Source organism: Neodiprion fabricii, chromosome 7 (genome assembly GCF_021155785.1).
Source record: "Neodiprion fabricii isolate iyNeoFabr1 chromosome 7, iyNeoFabr1.1, whole genome shotgun sequence".
NCBI classification, from domain to species: domain Eukaryota; kingdom Metazoa; phylum Arthropoda; class Insecta; order Hymenoptera; family Diprionidae; genus Neodiprion; species Neodiprion fabricii.
This window is the reverse complement of record NC_060245.1, coordinates 19,542,018-19,560,925: the sequence shown is the minus strand read 5'-3', so window position 1 is coordinate 19,560,925 and position 18,908 is coordinate 19,542,018. Positions and strand designations below refer to the sequence as shown.

Here is an 18,908-nt window from a genome sequence, read left to right as displayed (position 1 = left end):
AAATAATTATTAATAGAATAAAAATTTCACGTATTCAATCTTATTATATGCAGTTCCGAATCTGTTACACTGAATTCTATAATACATGTGATATATACAGTATATACTTCGGTCCTTAAGGATCCATCAATTAATCCATGGCGATACAAATTTATTATTCAATGACGACATCAGTCTGAAAGAGAGTTCCCGGGTTAATTTTAACGTTACAAGTTATACCCTGTCCTTCGGATTTAAGACAATGCTTTACTATTCAAGAAATGTCAAACAATCGGTAATCGGGACGAAAATTTTTTAACATCTCGGAAACCGTAAAATTACTTTCAATCGAATTTTCATCCTTGTTTACGAATAAAACGAAGAGTTGTAATGCTGGTGATGTCAATCCGTTAAAATGAGTGAACCATAAGTGATCTTTTTTGCTCGATTTTGCCAGCACATGCACATAAATACACTCGTGCAGGTGAATTTCGCACTCTCAATTCTTGAAAAGAATAAGGAGCTTTTCAAATGAATGTTGACAAAATGATCTTCATAAGGTGATAGTATTTGGCGTGAAATAAGACCGGATAATTCCAGACTCGGCTGAAATTGAGAATAAAATATGTTCAAGGTATTCGACAAGCGAATTTAAAAGCAGTTAGAAGCTGGCGCAGAATCAACATGACCACTGTTGAGGTTCTCGTAATTTCATTTTGGCTTAACCATCATTTTCATTATCCGATAGCTATCAAACAGTATTTCACGCGAAATCAACATGATAGCAAAAGTAGCTGAAATATAATTTTACGATCAACTAGATCCTAGAAACTAAGAATCGATACCTCGAAATTCACCTGTCATGCGTACTGTATATACATTTATGTGATAGCATCATGCCTGAAAAAAAAACAAGAAAAAAAAAAAAACCACCGTTAAAATAATCCAATTTCTTTTTTAAGCTTAATTTGTTTCCATGCTGGTAGTCCTTGGAATACATCTTTCGTCATGCTGAACAATTTCTGTTGACAAAGACAAGATATTTTCATAATATACGATGAAACATTTGAATTCGGTGTGTATATATCTTGATATGATAATCTCAAATCTTCCGGAAACAATACATTTAACAAGGATACACGGTTGATAAAAAGCGATTACAGAAGCTTGTTGACGTTCAAGCAGTTCCAGAAGCCTAACCATACAACGTAATGCCTCTGTGTTATCTTTTCCCCGTTATAAGATTAAAAAGTATTACTCTGGTAGGATTGTTATGCAGAAGAAAGAATATAAACAGAGTAATTCTAAATTCGAATTGAAAGTAGCATTTCAATTGTTTGAAACTTCATACCTCAAAATCTTCCGGTGATAAATATAATTCCAGACGGGTTGGATCCACTCCTTGAGGCAGTGGCCTTTGCAATAATTCAGCAGGTGGATACGTGCTTTGAGTTAATTTGTCCAGTTCATTGTGTATGCTCAGTATTTCTCCCGGCTTGTGATCATCCTATTAATAACCGATATTTGTTGGCTGTTTTTTTCTTCTAAATTATAAGACACAGCTGGTTATTCTAGAAATTTCATCGTACCCGCATATTCAATTCCGCTACGTCCTCGCGGGTTTCCCACATTGGAAACAGATTCCTGAACTCCAAGGGTTCCAGGCCAGCCCAGACCAGCGAAATGGGTAGTTGAGTAGAATCGGGGTGATTTGTTTGCCAATACTGGATAGCCGTTCTCATCGCAGCTCTTCTCTCAGATTGCCATCGTACAGCTCCACTTCCGGTTTGATCATCGGCTCCGCTGTCAGGCCACCAGCCTTGCCAAAGCCAAATTTCATTCCCATTGTCGAGCATAAATAACGCTGCAACAATAAATTTGTGGGAACAAAATTAAAAAAACGATACTGTTGAAAAAGTAAGATTGTCCGAACTTTATTTTACATACACATACGCAACTTACCGGGTTGGTTTACTTGGTATAATTCAATTTGCAGAAAGGGATACGGAGTTGTGATATCGGCGCGATGGGCACAGAGCAATTCGGTTGGCCTAAACTCCCCCGAGATGCTTGACAACTTAAAAAGCCTCGGTGTGTGTCCCATTAAATCGTTATTTTCCAGAGACAAATAGTCCTTCATCTCAGTTTTATCAAGAGCTGTGGTACAAAGTTAAGAAAAAATTAGCCTCACCCATCTTTTTGTCGAATATCAACAGGAATGTTTCAAAAGTCACGTTTGGTTGAAAATATATCAGTACCGTTCAAAACTTCCTCAGGTTCTTTACCCTCGATAACTTCGATTATGTCGACGCTGCTGCATGGAGTCAGCCCTGCTTCTTCAGGGCAATTGACTTTAAGCTTGTTAGCAGCTTGCAATGCATTCTGAAAGTATATATATATATACATATATGTATATAGTTTCTGAGCAATTGCGTAGAATTTGTGAGCAAAAAAATTAGTTAATGGCAATTGCCAATTGATGCTTTTACTAGACGCCGTATCAATGAAAATACGTAAACTTGGTACATACCTCTCTGATGTGAGGTAGCGAGGCGCCTCCATGCCACACGTACAGTTTTCCAGTATCACGATCAATTAAAACGAAGGAACACCGACTTCTTAAGCTTTCCATAGAGCAGGGGACTTCAATCAGAGATACTTCAGACTCGAGAGTGCCTCGACAAATGTATAATCTGTGTCTTTCCTCCCTTTCTTTATCCATTCTGTTTCCAATGTGTACAATCATGCCTCCAGAAAATAGATTGAGGAAGGCAGACGGTTCGAAACCTTGAATGACCTGGATTTGAGGTCCTTTTTCATGATCCAGTTCGACGGTAAGCAGTGCTGCAGTTCCCTGTTCGTTCGGCGATGCTGTTTGTCCTTGCCAAATAAAGTAAGCACAACGATCTCTTCCTATTGCCGAATACTTGGAAGGCTGGCCACTGAGTTTGTTTCCTAAACATATTTAAATGTCAGTTGAGGGTATTTGCAAGCAGGCTGCTGACAATGTTGGTGAATTTTGGGAATTCTTATCCTAACAACAAATTGTTCAATTCCATTGGGATATTTTTTTATTCAAAAGTATGTAGATCCAGATTCGTTAGCACATTTTGTTTATTAAAATTAAAGACATTTTTACTAATGATATTGTAAACCATTTCAAAAATGAGTCAACAGATCAACTTTAATTTAGTTGTCACAATCCCAAGTGCTTTTGTTCCAGATTAAAATTACCGTATTTTTTTGTCAATTTATTGATGAAAGACGTAAATTCCAAAGAGAAAATCGAAAATCGTGACTTCGTCGAGGTAAAAAAAAAAACAAAATAAATAAATAAACAAACAATTTTCGGTTCGTGTCACAGAAGATTAGCTATCTAAGAACTTCACTTGCTGATAAAATGAATATTTTTTCCTCTTCTCTATTAGTTTTCTTTTTATACGACTGTTGCAGGGTTCATTTCTAATGCAGATATCAGCTCTCTACAGTTCCTCATTATCGAAAATACTGTGCAACCTACTCACCAGTAGTAGTAATTCTGTACGACCAGCGAACAATGTAACTATCTCCAGAATGGAACTGTCCCACAGAATTATCGTTCAACAGAGTATGCGAATATTCGTCTATGTGCCATACAGTTGTGCTCAGCGTAGTAATGAGGTGGATTTTCCTGAGCTGGATTGACAAAAAAAAAAAAAAAACACCTCAATCTTTTCTACAGAATGATGAATGATAATTTTACACAAGGTTATCAATTTTCAAAAACGGTTTGACAATTTTACAAAATGAAAGTTACGTATTATAAGAGTTTTATTTTTTATTTTATTACCTCTTTGTCGAACCACTCTTTTCCACGACCAAGGTGACTTCCTTCCAGCATTAAGTCGACCGGCGTTGTATTCGGTTGGATTATAACACTGACGTTAAATGGCTGGACAGAGACGCCACTGTCAACCGACTCTTTACTGTCGTTACTTTTCGTCTGTATTACTTTTTTAAAATCAGGCCAATCCAGAAATTTTTCTTTAAATAATACCGGCTCCATGTGCTGCGTCACTTTGAGTAAGAGGCACCAGTCGGGTCGCATAGATGCCTTATTTTCAACAGATCCCGGTGTTTGACGCGCTCCTATTACAGAGGCCGCTGTTAACGGGCATACTGTACACTCGGAATAGTCGTAACCTTTTTTCCACAGTTCACTGGCCATGTCAAAAGCAAGTTTACGATTTGGTAAAGTAGCCAACTTGCCGTTCCAAATGTACATCTCGCTACCAAAATCAAATATCAAAATCTGAAGGAAGAAAGCGAAAATCAGTATCAGGAAGATCGTAATACGCCATGAGTAAGTGATCGTCAACCAGTACAAAAGAATCATTCACCTTGTTAGGTTCCAACATTTCGATCTTTGGTATTACGCCCCAAAAGTCTGTAAATGGAACCAATTCTTTATCGATTAGTTCATATACCATATTTGTCTTTATTACGACATTTTCATAAAGTTCGTCTTCGTCCGGATGACCAGCTTTCGTTACTGAAAAATCGCATAATAAAAGAATTTGATCTAAAATCATAATATTTCTGGTATATTTTGTAAAGAACAAAATTCCACAATTATTCTCAACTCACCATCGATTATCTCATCGTCAATCCCGAGGAGGTTCCAAAACTTGGACGTGTCATTTCTTGAACAAGTAGACTTCTCTTCGCTAACTGTGATCACTTGATTTGCCGTACAGCCGAACTCCTTGTTCTGCTGAATTGTCAACGCTATATCTGCGCTCCGAGTTCGCTCAATGACATTGCTATACTTTCCCACATAGTTGTACACCTGGAATAGAATAAACAACGCGTGATACGTACTAAAATGTATGTGCGATACATCGAAATTACCTTATTATACGAAAAACAAGAAGAATAACAACCCTAGTCAAGTATCTGAGATTTATTCAACGTACCTCTGTTGGAGTGACTAATATGTAGTTGTCACCGCTGTTGATACTCGATGCAATAGGTTCAACGAGTCTGACCTGCACATGTCGTCTTCCTTTCACAAGAATCAACATCAATTTTTTATAAGCGCATAGCGTTGATCCAGAGCTTTGCGCATATTCAGCTGCATTTCTTAACGATATAGCATTGAAGTCTTCGGTTGAGGCAAGGCCAGCCAGCGCTTCAACCGCTAACGATGAAGATTTTGCCACTATGTGAATAACAGCTAATATGTAGTTTGCAAAACGATCATAAGTTGAATAAAAACCTATGGACAAAACGTACTCACACTTTTCAATGCTCAAATCTTTCATAATTCTCTCGGCAACACCTGTTTTTACTTCGGTGTACTCCATCCTGAGATCGGTGCGTGCTGCGAGTACTCGCAGCGGATTTTTAGACTTTAATCTTCGTCCCCTAGTCGGTACTGTTCTTCTCTGTACTAAACTGGATGGCGATAAATAAGATAAATAATTGAAAAATGTAGTCACCAAATTTTCATAATCTTTCGACCACTTAAGCTACTAATTGCAACCGTATTTTCAGTAGTTGATAAAAGATTTGGGAATACATTTTTCTACACTATCTTGTAGGAAAACTTTTACTGAAAATATTGAATTCCTGTTTTGTATGTAAAAGGTTTGTATATTTTATTTGCAAAACAAAAGTATGTTATTACTCGTGAATGCAGGATGACTCAAGCTCTACAACGTATACACTTTCAAACAGCAGTTATCTTATCAAGCAATTAACGTCATCTATGTTTGGGTACGTTATTTTACAGGTAGTCGTTAGATTTTCGATTAGGATTTAATTATTTTTTCACGTTGGTATACTTGAATAATGATACACGCATAGAAATACTTTTTCCACGTGAATAAATAGTAGGTAGCAAGTGCTAATGACCTGGCTGAGATTTGGCGAATAAGAATCAGTGAACAGGCGTGACAAGAAACGTGGAGCAAGTCAGAAATTTGCAAAACTGCACAAAATACAGGCAAATGAAGCAAATTGCTAAAGTTGTACAGAACTTGGAGCAAAGAATTACTGCAGTATTGACACTAGTCTTCCATAATCAGAGCCAATTAGTACATTACGAGTCACTGTTTAGCCATTGTTAGACGTGAACTTGTTTTACCCGAAGAAACCAGGCTGCAACAACGTAGTTTCGCATTTCAAAAGAATTGGACCAGGCAATTAATTATATAATAATTTTCAGGTATATGTATATCTTTACTAAAAATGTTAAATACGTTAAAGTGAATTGGCTATAACGTCTGAATGGAAAGTTATGGAAAGAGAAAATACAGTTTAAATAATCTCTGGTAATGTTATATTTTTACCAATGATGGTGAGCGCGAATTATAAATCCCTACCCTGTACTAGAAACGATGCTGATCAAATTTTAATATCACAAGCTGAGATACAAAAAATTTGAGAAAATCTTTTACAATTATAACATGTAGAATGCTTAAACTTTGGTGTTTTTGATCCGATTCTAATATTTACAGGCTTATTTTTCTCGCTAACTAGAATCCCACAAATTGTTTGAAAACCTTTCAATATATTTTACATTAAAGTACAGTTGTAAAGCGCAATGTAATTGTTTGCGGCCAATAGTTTTTCCCACTCCAGGGATAAGTATTTCAGACATTTTTCTTAGCTAATTTGTAGATACATCTACAGTGAACAAAATGAACCCAAAAACATTGAACTCGCATCAAAAGACCAGAGTTTAAACATTTTGAACGTTATAATCATAAATCCTTTTTCTTGAATTATTGTTTTCAGCTACTCTTATTCAAATATGCTCAGAATCAACTTGGTAGGAATTCAAATGTTTCGTTCGTGATTACGATCATTGGTACAAATAACAATGCTAAAGACTTTTTATACGACTTCTTCGTTTTCCCAAGTATGAATTTACATGGTACGATCTATTCATCCTTAAGGGCAACATCAAAAATGAATAATATTCAATACATAGCATTGAAATATGCAAAGATTTTATAGCGTGCGATTTTTCGAATGATGTAATATTTTTCAAGTACAAGGGACCAGCAAAAATTGACGAATGAAATAAATTGTGGGTGAAAACCTTGAAGGGAAAAGCATGATATATAGTATAAATTGATTTTTTAAAGTCTACGATTTCGTTGTATTACATTCCTTGCTGAGAAATCAGGTCAAATACCCAGGTTAATGAAACTGTCATTATCCCGTTAAGATAAAATAAACGAAATAGCTTTCCAAACACGGCATACAACATAACATGAATGCTAAGAAATATTACACATGCTACATCTATGAACAAAAAATGATGTGTTGATCCAGAGACAGTTAGTCGAACTCGTATCGCAAGCAAAAGATTTTCATCGTATAACACACATCTGGTGAAACACTCGAACACTAAGCATTCAACAGGAATACTAACAATAAGTTCTAGTTCTGATTACATTTATCGCCACCTGTTGGTGTGCCTCATATTCACCTACAATAACGAGACCCATCACCATTCCTAGACTGTTTACCTGCCAAAAACACGGAGAGAATAAAACGACAGCAAATAAGAGGCTACCGCATTAAATTCAACATCTTAGAGAAGAGCTATTAATTGACAATGTCGCTTTGACGTTTGAGGATAATTCGTCGTAAATATTGGTCGGGGAACAGTAAGAAAAAAAGCCAGCGACATGGTTTACTTACAGACAAAGAAGGTAGTGATAGCATATAATATTATGAAGCTAGTGTGAAGAAAACAATGATGGTTATTATATAGATTACATTAAAGACTTACAGTTCAGAATGCGACTTGATGATGTCAAAGTCACTTTCATTTAAGTCAATATATTCTTCGTCACGTCGTGCCGTAGACACGCCACCGAAAAACGTAGTAAAATTCAGGTCGGCGGTTTGCGGGACAGAAACAGTAAGATCAGAATGTTGCTGAGACGGTCCAATTTTTTCAACTGAAAAAAGAAAGATCTTAGGAACAATTGGCAAGATAAAAGGCGTTCGTTAATACGAAACAAAAAACACGTTGATGAACATATATGCACAATGCAAAGGTAACGGTGATGAAAACTCACCATCAAGTATTCTTCGAGTAGACAAAGTTCTCCTGAACATAGTAACAGGTTCGTTGGTAGTGACATTTTCGGTCGTTTTTCCTGCAGATTCTCAACAAAAAATTTGTTGTAATAAGTTATTTTTCATTTCCTAGGAGAAAGAATTTTACACTACTCTTGATAGATATTTTACAAATAGAAAGTGCAGCGACAGCTTCAACGGTAGAGTAATTACCTTTCTCTACTCTGAAACGTTCCGCTCTAGGTAATTTTTTTCCTCTGCTCGATTCGTTCTCAATTGCCTGAATAAGGGGTGAAGATACGGTGGAATGAAGACCCTCTGAGTGATCAACTTTCATCTTTCCATATATGGAATATTGAACGGCATCTGTAGCAGCAACTCTTCTCCTCCATTTTTCCGATGCAGTTTCTAATTTTTCCAGACGTTCAGCTAACTTTCCCTGCTTCACCACTGAATCTGATCTTTGTAGAAAGTTACCGTCCGTCGAATCCTGAGGAAAACGTGAGACACCGATTAACACTTTATCTATTTATTTATTTAGTTAGTTAGTATTTTCTATCATAAGAATTTCGGTCGTTTGGATACACACATTTTCATTACACGGTGTGGCAGGCGGGTAGAGCTTGGTATCGCAAGGAAATGTATACTTCCATTTTGTACTCCCGTTCTGCTCAAGGGCTGCTAATCGATTCGCTATGCTTATGCTGCGCATTTCCATGGAATTCACTTCCTGGACTAATCTTGTCATGGTGACGCTTGCGTCAGTTGATATAATTTTAGAATCTAGGTCCTCCGTTGTCTCCTTCCTCAAAGGGCGCTGTTCAACCCTGTTAAGAGTGTTGGACACAGCATTTTTCCTGCAAGAATAGATAGTCAAACTCGCCTTGCAAAACGACATTACATTGAAACAAATACTCACTTTTTTCGTTCGGCCAATGACTTATCTCGTGACCGAGAATCGTCCCTCTTTCGTAATCCACCGCTGGATTTTTTATCCACTTTTGATTTAGTCTTCTGTTCTGAAATACGCGAAACGTCGTTTGTCACTGTCTGTGTTTTTTTCCTCAAATATTTATGAACTACTTGTTTATTCAATCGTTCGTTGTTCCTTCTAACGCTTGGTTCAATTTGCTTCACCGATCTCGTCGATTTGTTTCTAATTGTCACGATGCTCTCTTTCGATTTGTTAATATCTTCATTCAACGGCGCTCTGATAGGGGAACTTGAAGTATTATTGCCATCACTATCAAATTCTACAATTCCTGTAAGTGTTTCGACTGGCTTTCGGAGAGAATTACTCTTCTGCATAGGGCCAATCGCACTAACGGCATGTTTAGATGACACGATAATTTTACGATGATTTTTTAATACTGTTTGCGACACTGCGGAACCACTTTTTTCAATGGATTCGCTTTGTTGCAGCTCATCGCCATCAGTCACCGCACTAAAACTGGATGTTTCCTGAATCGGTTCTTCTGCAAAAGAAGAAATAACAATAATAAAATGTGATAAACGAGTGTTTTTATTAAACACATCAGTCACTACCGGTGGAGCGGTTATTCGATATGGTTCGTCCGATTATCAAATCAGATAATGGAATGACAAAAGTGACTATAGAATGATGCATAGTTGATGAATGAGTCACGTTTGTTTTGACACAACTCACCTCGTCGTTCGAACATTGAATGACGATTGTTGTAATGAGCAAGGGATTTTGGTAAGGCGGCTTCCAATTCTTCCGAAGTTATGGGTTGAGTTCTGGCACGCGATGTAAGCCAATTCTTTCTTGCCGACCTACCGCTGTTGTAGAGCATATTTTTTTCATTGATTGCCTTTTCCGTAGCAATTTTTTCATTAAACAGCTTGACTCGTTCTACCAGAGTTAATTTCGAAGGGTCTGATTCTTCGCCGAAAACACTTCTAGATTCAATTCTAGCTGCGGAGACGTCGCGGTCATTACTCGTGCTTGTGATTTTCTGATCAGGAGATCTCTTGCTAGTTACAGGCTGCGCATTGACTCTTTTTGGCGATCCCTGTTTATCGGCTATCTTGGAATGATCCAGAGTTCGCAGCGTTCTTTGAGAGATTGAACGAGTGGATTTTTTTTTCAATGGTGAACGAGGACTTTCCTCAACCGCCTTAAGACGTGAAGACGTTCGAAGCTCGCTATTGGCCCGTAGCATTGAGGTTTGCTCTTTGATGTCAGACTTCCTTGAATGAACCACTTCCTCATGTTTCAGACTTGACGCTTTATCGACCTTCCTGACGTTGGCAGCTGGCGTCGAAGACTGTGTCCTACCTAACGTCGAGCTTGCTGAAATATCGCCACAATTTTTTCTTCCCTTAGGCACTCTCGTCGATGACTTACTAATATTCTCTCTTTTCCCGGACATTGCGACTAGCGAAATAAAACTGTATCTCGTCTTATCTAAACATTTTCAAGGGATCAAGATCTATGCGCTATAGACTCGAGTCCTGGTTTCATTTAAATAAAGAAGTCGAGATCGTCGAATTTCTACTGCATGCTTTGACGACTTTTCTGGCCAACACACTGAAATACAAAATTCGCTAAGCTTAATTGTGCTGAGTCAACATCTTATTTTTTCACATACAAAATTATACGTATACAAAAAACTCAATTGTGAAGCCAATATCAAATCACGCCAATAACGAGAAATCGACAAGCAAAACTGAGCATTATTTTACGGTGCGTGCTTTTAACAACAAAAACCTAAAAGTCAAAACACTTAGGTATAGCAAAATATATTTGAAAATCGGAAAATTTAATCACCCTTAGAGAGTTAGCTGATTTTTTTTTTTATACACAATACTATAGTTATATAACATCTAAAGAACATACGGCAGTGTTTACAGAATGAGAAAAAGGGACGGGCATGCTACTTTAAGAGAGCGTTTGAAAAGGTTTGTAGAATAAAATCCCATGACACTGCAGAGATGTCGCAGAGTATTCTAGTGCTGAGCAATTCGTCTGGCTGTCAGTAAGATTAGGTAAGTGTAACACATCTTCAGAATGCAGCATAAAACACATCGTTATAATCGTTACCTGCGATCAACATTACGATGACCAAAAAAAATTTCAGCCTGGCTTCACTATTATTGAATTTTACATCGATTGCAGAAGCTTCAGCGTATCTATACAGCCCTCACATTCCAACTTATACAGCGTTAATATTATGCAAATATGACGATAGAATAAATTTCAATTAGCTCCAAGTGAGACGCTGAATACCACAGACTCTGATTCTCAGCGCGATTGTATGTGGTTTGAATCTTTGACCACAAAGTCGGCCACCTAGCATACGACAAAACTTTAACAAACACACGTTTAGTAACGCTAGATTCCCACTAACGTATGCAGAAAATTTTTTGAAAATGTGCTATATCAGTGAAAACCGTTGGTCACTCTGTATGCTGTACATATACATATATACGAATGAACGAGTCACACTCAACGTTATGTTTGCATACGATAAGCCTCTGTTTATGTTCTAAACTTGTTTCGAAAAGGTATTGTTGTTGTCTGGTCTCATTATTAGTACAGGAGCATGGGTACTTAAATATCTTAAGCAAAGGGTGAGGTCCAAGGTTTCCCCAAGTGTTGATATGATTCAAGGAAAACAATTAGATACGCGGTAAACGATTAATAGTGTTGTAAAATAGCCACCAAGCAGCGTAGAAAAAAGGAGACAACAGTAGGAACACAGATAGCAGCCAACGCCAAAAGGTTTACAGATATCTGTCAGTTTGAAAAAAAGAACAGGATCGAAATGGTAACATCGATGTCTAGAAAAGCAGATGCGGGTAATATACAGTAAATAGGACTTAGGAATTAATATTGTTCATTAACATTTACAATAGCGAAGAAATTATTCAGCCGACGGTACATTAAGTTGTTTTCTTATTCGATCACTAGAATAATCGATTTTTTCTTACGATTTTTATAATCATTAGTCGAATATCGAATGAAACTAACAGGTGCACAATCATTTATTCGCAAATTTGCAACCGCTTTGACAGTAATTAAAAACTAACGAATCGAGAAATTTGGAACACAAATTCGTACCTCATATAATTTTCACAGCAAATTTATGTAGCATTATTTTTTATTTATGAAATGAAAGATTACAGATTATATAAATGTCGTAATGATATAATATGGTGTGTCACTTGATATATTGTAGAATAAATAATGTAAAAAAAAAACATATAAACTGCGTTACAAATATGGATATTCGGGTAGCAATATCCAATCCAATACGGACAATTTCCCTCTGAAGACGTGGAACGTGTTTCTAACTGACATTTCAATGGATCGCTTGATCAGACAGTTATATCCTGGCAAAACTTCCTTTCTTCGCGTCATAATTTCATCCATTTTGGTAATTCGTTGTTTAATTCCACGAACAACGTGCTATCAACGACTATCCCTCACGCTTCCAGTTTTGTCTCACCTAACGACATTCAAGACCTGGAATAAATCCAACTTTCAATTCATTTTCCAATCTGACAGTATAGGCAGGAATAAAATTATTACAATGTTATTTTTAATGTGATTTTAATTATAGTGGAAACTACGACAGATTTCTTTTTAAAATGTGTTTAATGATTCGAGTGTCAACAATCCTTTCACAACGAGAAGTTTTGTTGATACAACGACTAAACTAATTGTAAAATATGAAATAACAAATATTATTTTTGAAATGAAATTACACAACAGCAACTGACTCTCCACGGTATTCAAATATACTATACGTAAGTATAGTTGGCATAAGTTACATACCTATCAGGTATTTTCAAAATGGTTGTAGGTACGTCATGTAAGGATTCTCTACACTGAGGCGAGACGAAGTTTTGAGGAAAGTCGGAGATTCGTTTGGATAGGAATTTGCAGCCGAATCTCTCCTGTCGTGTGTCATTGAAATAAACTGATTCAAGCGATCTTCGTTTGCTGAGTATCCTCAACAGCTCGCTCTCGCCATCCGATGTATAAACATGTTCGACGGACTGTGCTCTCTTTCTGAAGAACAGATCCTTGAAATGAACACAGTTCGCATCCCGTTTGCGAGCTGAAACCTCATCCTCATCACATTTGAATAAATTATATTGTTTTAAAATTGGTCGAGTGTTATCACAGTCCCACGAATCTCTGGACAAAGATCGTGTCAAACAGTTTCTCAGCATTGACAACTTTTTTGGGGAAAGTGCAGCTGTGACGGAATCGCAGCCCGAACGATCGAGTGATTGTTTTTGCAGAGATTTAAGTATCGTTTTCTTTGGTCTCTCATCTGATTCTTCGCATTCAAGACTCGACTTCTTCTTAAGTATCGGTCGCGGTTCAAGCGAAACAGATTCGCATGAGAGCGAATCCTCTCGGCTGTGTTTTTTCTTCAGTATAGGTCTGACTTCAGATATCTCAACCACGTCCGATCCTCCGACAGTTGTTTTTGGCACAGAATTTGCAATGTTAAAATGGGGTCCGGCATGTATCTCACTGATATTGGCCCAAGATTTTCTCTTCAAAATTCCCTGCGGTTCGTTAGCGCCAGAAAAATTATTACACGCGCGATCGCCCTCTCTCAATACGTTGTGTTTCAATATAGAAGTAGGATGCGGATCTGGACTCTGTGCCCGCCTGACTATTTCGTCGAGAGACGATCTTCTCTGATGTTTCAATATCGGCTTGAAATCGGAGAAACTTGTTTTGGCTATCGATACATCGGGGGAGCAGCTCCGGCGTCTTATTATCTGGCTCTCATCTAAGCTGCTTCGTTTCTTCAATATTCCGTGCCTTTTGGATGAAAAATCCATGACTGACTGTGAGAAAGTGACAGGCACTGGGTGGGATGTATGAGATTGATTATGATCAGTCTGATTGTGGTCGGAAGTTTTGTGTTTCAAAATTGACGTTGTCGGTTGGGCTTGACGATACATGGAATTAGCTTCCGAGTAATAGTCGTTCTGTTTTTTCAAGATCGAACATTTGTTAAGCGACACTTGCGGCACATGGACGTAAACTGCTGTACGTTCGAGGTTCCCAAGCAGAGCGTGGGTAGACACCGAAGGTATGCAAGAAGATAATGTCTGCGGTAAGACGGAATGCAGTCTTAAGATTGAAGGCGGACTGGCAGTGGAACTCCATCGCTCTGCGCGCTCCATAATCTCTCTTGTAAACAAAATCTCAGCTTCTATTCCTCATAAAACTTCTCTTTGTCGTTCAGGCACTCCACTACTGTAAACATCGAAATAATTTCTTTTTAACGCTCCCATAGGTGTTTTTACATATGACGCATGTTTTACATAATTCACATGCATTATGACCACCTTCAGTCTCCCCAAACAAATATCTGTTTTTCATAACGATGTAATCACGAATTTCTACGTCACAGTTCATCCACTTTTAGAGTCGGGGAATGTTCTAATCAGTAAATCATGCGTCGTTCAAGTTTCCTACTTTCTAATTTTTTCAAATATCGTATTCAACCGTAGACAAGTAGGGAAGGAAATTGAATTGTTTGACTGCCGTTTTTACTTCATTAGAATGTAAAAAAACATTCAGAAAAACAACTTTATTGCAAGTATTTTGACAAGACAACGAGAATGTACTCACCTTGTGCAGCCTTCAGGGCGATGCACCGTTTGTCATTTACTATTTTTCGTGTATTTTGAATAGTGAGAGAGATATTTGTGTGAGGAGATTGTTGTATGGTAAGAAATTCGGCGTATAATATGTTTTACACAAAGCCTATAATCACGGTTGGATAAATTTTTTAAATGTGTCGCAAGGTGAGTATAGAAAAAATGGATATACGAACATATTTTAATAAAAGTCAAGAATTCACTCGAACATATATTTCTTACTTATCAAAGGATCTGTTTTAGTTTTTCAAGTCATCTTCAAACAAATGTGATGAGCTTAACTAATACTTTTACCAGAATGATATAGCAAAATCAAGGTAGACTAAAAAAATAGAACTTAGTTAAATAGAATAAATTTTCTGGTTGTTTATTACAGAAGTATGAATAGTCGTGTATCGCTGAGAATAGGTTGAATCATTCATAATATCCGTAAATTATGTTAACTGAGAAAAACAATAGAAATGCCGAAGACGATGTAAGCAAAAAATACAGAAAGAAGGTAACGAATACACTTGCACAATAAAGTATAAAAGTTGGAAAAAATGAAGAATGTGTCGTATTTTCATCATCATTTCTTTTTGCAATTAAAATTAGAATAAGTAGACTCAACATCTTATTCTACGAGACTTAGCGAAGATAATAGCTATTATCGGAGAATTCTTAACACAAGGCGATATTTTCGTCTATCGCATGATGCAAACCTGATTTATTAGTTATCGTAAAATCTATATTGGCTTTGAACTCAGAGGTAAGAATATGTCGTGTATTATCCTGGATTGACGGTCCTTATCAACTTGTTTTTTTGTTTAAAACAGATAGATATTTAATGAGCAAAAGCATATGTAAAATACTTTTCCGTAATATGCATACATGTGCATAAGACGACGATGTATCCTCTTGAAAAGAACCTATGCGACACGCATTAAGTGAAGCTGTTAATTAAAATGAGTGAATGACTGCTAAGCTTGTGATGAGTAAGCGATCAAGGGATTATATTAAAGCAGCAGTAAAGTAAGCCAGCTTGAGCGAGTTAATCTTGTGATATTTATTCCGTTCTAATTACTATTGCTTGGGCTACGAACAGACTGATTCTGTTACGCTAAATTCTCTGAGACAGATGACAATCCATACGATTGATTGGATAAACTAATTTTTCGCTATTGTGAATAGAAATCGTTCAGTACGTCGGCAGAAGACCATTGAATAGAGATGAAACCATCTTTGCGTGTCGTTATGATTATTTTCGTTTTTTACAATTTATTGTTAGATAAAAGGAATAAAGGGTAACACATTTCGTTTAAGAGACATATGTTGCAGAAACATTCACAGACGATACAACCCCTCGATTAAAAAGTAGTTCAAGACAAACAGAAAGCTTGATAAATACCTCATCTTACGTCACATAATAGCTGAGAAAAAGTTTTTTTATTGTAGTAACAAAAGGATCACGGAACGATATTGAAACCTTGAGGAACACTTAGACTTTGGTGTAAAATATTTCAAACTAATTTCAGTTCAAAAATTGATTGTTTTCCCAAATCGACCTTGACCAAATTCTCCAATTATAAAAATTAACCGATCAATGAAATTCCAAAACGAACGTTTCTAGACATCATACAGAATGGTCTGATATAACTATGGGTTTTACCTGCTTCTACAAAATTCCATTGATTATCTGATAACTATGAAAATCGCGTGACGTCGACTAGGTGACATTAATGTACGCCCAAAAATCCGAATTAAATCACTTCACAGCTCAACGGTCACAATAGAAAACGCATCAAAGTAAAATTCTGAGTATTTGTTACCAGCAACGTAACTGCTCACATATCAGCAGTATATTACTACAATCGTTTGTCAAGTCTACAAGACTCTAGCTTAAAACTAAATTATTTCTATCAGTTATTTCTGCTTTTGCAATTAACATAGACATCGTAATTGATCTTTGAAGTCAGAGTTTCTCTTCAGTGATATTACATCCAAATTAATCGCAACTCTCGGCTTGCGAAAAATTCCAAAGTCTATCTAAACTCTAATTAAGATGTCATGCCGCACACTCGATTATGATTATCAATGAAAAAAGAATAGTAAAATAGTGTTGGAATTGGTCAAATTGCTGCCAACGCATCATGGGATGTTTTTCATATTTACTTAAAATTGTTAAGAGTCCATGGTTTTTGTAATGGTATTTTTGTCCAGGTTATTGCCTGATCAAATCCGCCTAAAGTATCATGCCCGAGCTCAATCTGTATTTCTGTATCTGTGCCTAAAGTACGTATGATTGTAACTGAAGAACTTCTATGACTCAGATACCAGATAATGGATTGACAAAACATTGTATACATCAGATAATATTATTTCAGGAATCAATAAATACTCTCTCATTCTTAGCTCGGCCGTTATAGAAAAATATTATCAGTGTTTGTGGTCAGGGTTCAAAGTGAGTCCATTACTATAGTTACATATATGAATTGACACCAAACTTTGAAGAAATCATACTACGTCGGAAAAAATAAATAAATAAATAATTAAATAAAAGTAACAGAACAGGTAGGAAGGGGCCTAAAAACTGTAATATTGTTGACCAAACTGCTGAAACACTAATCGCTTAAGACAATTTTCCGTTCCTACACAGCGCGTTGATACATTATCGATTTGTTCAGCAATAGTAATAATTCACAACATCATTAAATTGAGGATAGGCTGCTATGATTATCCTGGTTTCTCGGTATCATATTTCTTACAATTTTGTCCACTTACCTAGCTTGAGTCGATGACGACTGTGTTCTAGCTTGGGTCAGGCAACACTCTGCAAAGAAATTGGCGTGAGAAAAAGTTTGAAACAAGAGACATGATTCAATGCTTTTGTACACTGCAATACTTTACTGGCAAAGATTATATATCGTTTTCATTCTTAATCTTAAGATCAATATAAAATATTTGCTTGTATTTGGTTTTTTAGTTAGTTCAAATTGTCCACAATGCATTATAAGAAATAAAAATGGCACCCATTAGAAAATCCTTTGTCCATGTCATAATTTTTGGAATCATAGGTCTGCAGCGTGATCAAAACGCTCGGCCAAACTTTAAATTATATGGATACATCCACTCGATTATCTGTTTTTAAGGCGAAATCGATTTCAGCTGATCGCATTTTTTGTGAATTACTTAATTGATGAAAGAACTGGGCGATTTTTATTTTTGCCATGAATGTGGTGAAAGATCTCTATGAATGCTGGAAAATTTTAATGTTCCAGGTGTAGATTTTGATTGTTTTGTTTACATTAACTAACTTGATAGACTATTGTTGTGCTTTATTTTTGAAGCCCTCAGTTGGGGAATAGAAAAGAATTTAGCCATAAAATTTAACAATTTGTCGCTGCAGTGTACGAAGAAATTGAGTCTGATTTTGTGTCACCGATCGTGATTAGCTAGGTTACGATCAGTGAATGTTGTTTAGTATGTTGGTAAAATATACGTGAAAAGTAACGAATCTGTTTTGTACAGTAGAGAAGAATTGTAAATTAGAAGAAATAAATAAATTATAGAGACAGACGAAATACAACAGGACAGAGAAAGGTTACGAAGCAGGTAAATAGTGAATAAACAAGTATGGTGTACGAGATGTTGAAATATGCCTTAAATGGAGCAGCCAGCCATGTAAGGAATTTTGGCGTCCCAGATATCAAATTAAGAGATAAACCATAACCATACGCGTAAGTCGGTGGGTGTATATACAGAGCTTGGAAAGTAACAATGGAAGTTAAATGAATAATTACAAAGTATGATACGAACTAATGAGCGAAGTTTATGATCGAACCCGATTTCGTAGGATAATTTATTAAAAATAAATCAAACACAAATGTCACTTTCGGTATGATAAATACGGTACAACTCACCAATATTCGCCCAATCACTTCGCAACGTTATACACGTTCTGTTTAGTTATATTCGCGACACTGGCGAGGCGACACTCTCCAAAAACCAACCAATAACATGCCATGGACAAAGAAAAACTTTCAGACAAGCTAACTTGATTACTTTTTTTATTCTACTCTAAGGGTCGGTTTCCATGAGTCAAAATGTCGCCAGAAAGATGATCATGTGACCTACTGAACGCGGGGTTAGCAAATTTTCCGTAAGTCTATCATCTGCGTTTGGTTAACCGGCATTTGCATTTTGTTGGCTATAAA

At 36.6% G+C, this 18,908-nt stretch overlaps 1 protein-coding gene across 5 annotated transcripts; it reads right to left on the bottom strand.

The window, feature by feature from the left end:
- Nucleotides 1-18: 18 nt before the first annotated feature.
- Nucleotides 19-18,711, bottom strand: LOC124186818 (supervillin-like). 5 transcript variants are annotated; one of them, XM_046578843.1, is made up of 19 exons: nt 18,615-18,711; nt 17,476-17,524; nt 8,978-9,077; nt 8,648-8,915; nt 8,272-8,548; nt 8,058-8,147; nt 7,766-7,937; nt 5,258-5,415; nt 4,935-5,179; nt 4,606-4,807; nt 4,359-4,510; nt 3,809-4,270; nt 3,504-3,654; nt 2,510-2,934; nt 2,238-2,361; nt 1,942-2,136; nt 1,569-1,843; nt 1,331-1,486; nt 19-1,001 (listed from the first exon to the last, which is right to left on the bottom strand). In XM_046578843.1, exons 4-19 carry the CDS (start codon nt 8,804-8,806, stop codon nt 915-917), a joined length of 3,330 nt encoding a protein of 1,109 aa, XP_046434799.1. In that variant the 5' UTR covers nt 8,807-8,915; nt 8,978-9,077; nt 17,476-17,524; nt 18,615-18,711; the 3' UTR covers nt 19-914. The 5 variants fall into 5 exon arrangements, with proteins under 5 accessions (XP_046434799.1, XP_046434798.1, XP_046434801.1 ...); XM_046578842.1 differs by having other exon boundaries at nt 18,511-18,697; XM_046578845.1 differs by having other exon boundaries at nt 8,058-8,138; nt 18,511-18,697.
- Nucleotides 18,712-18,908: the final 197 nt, after the last annotated feature.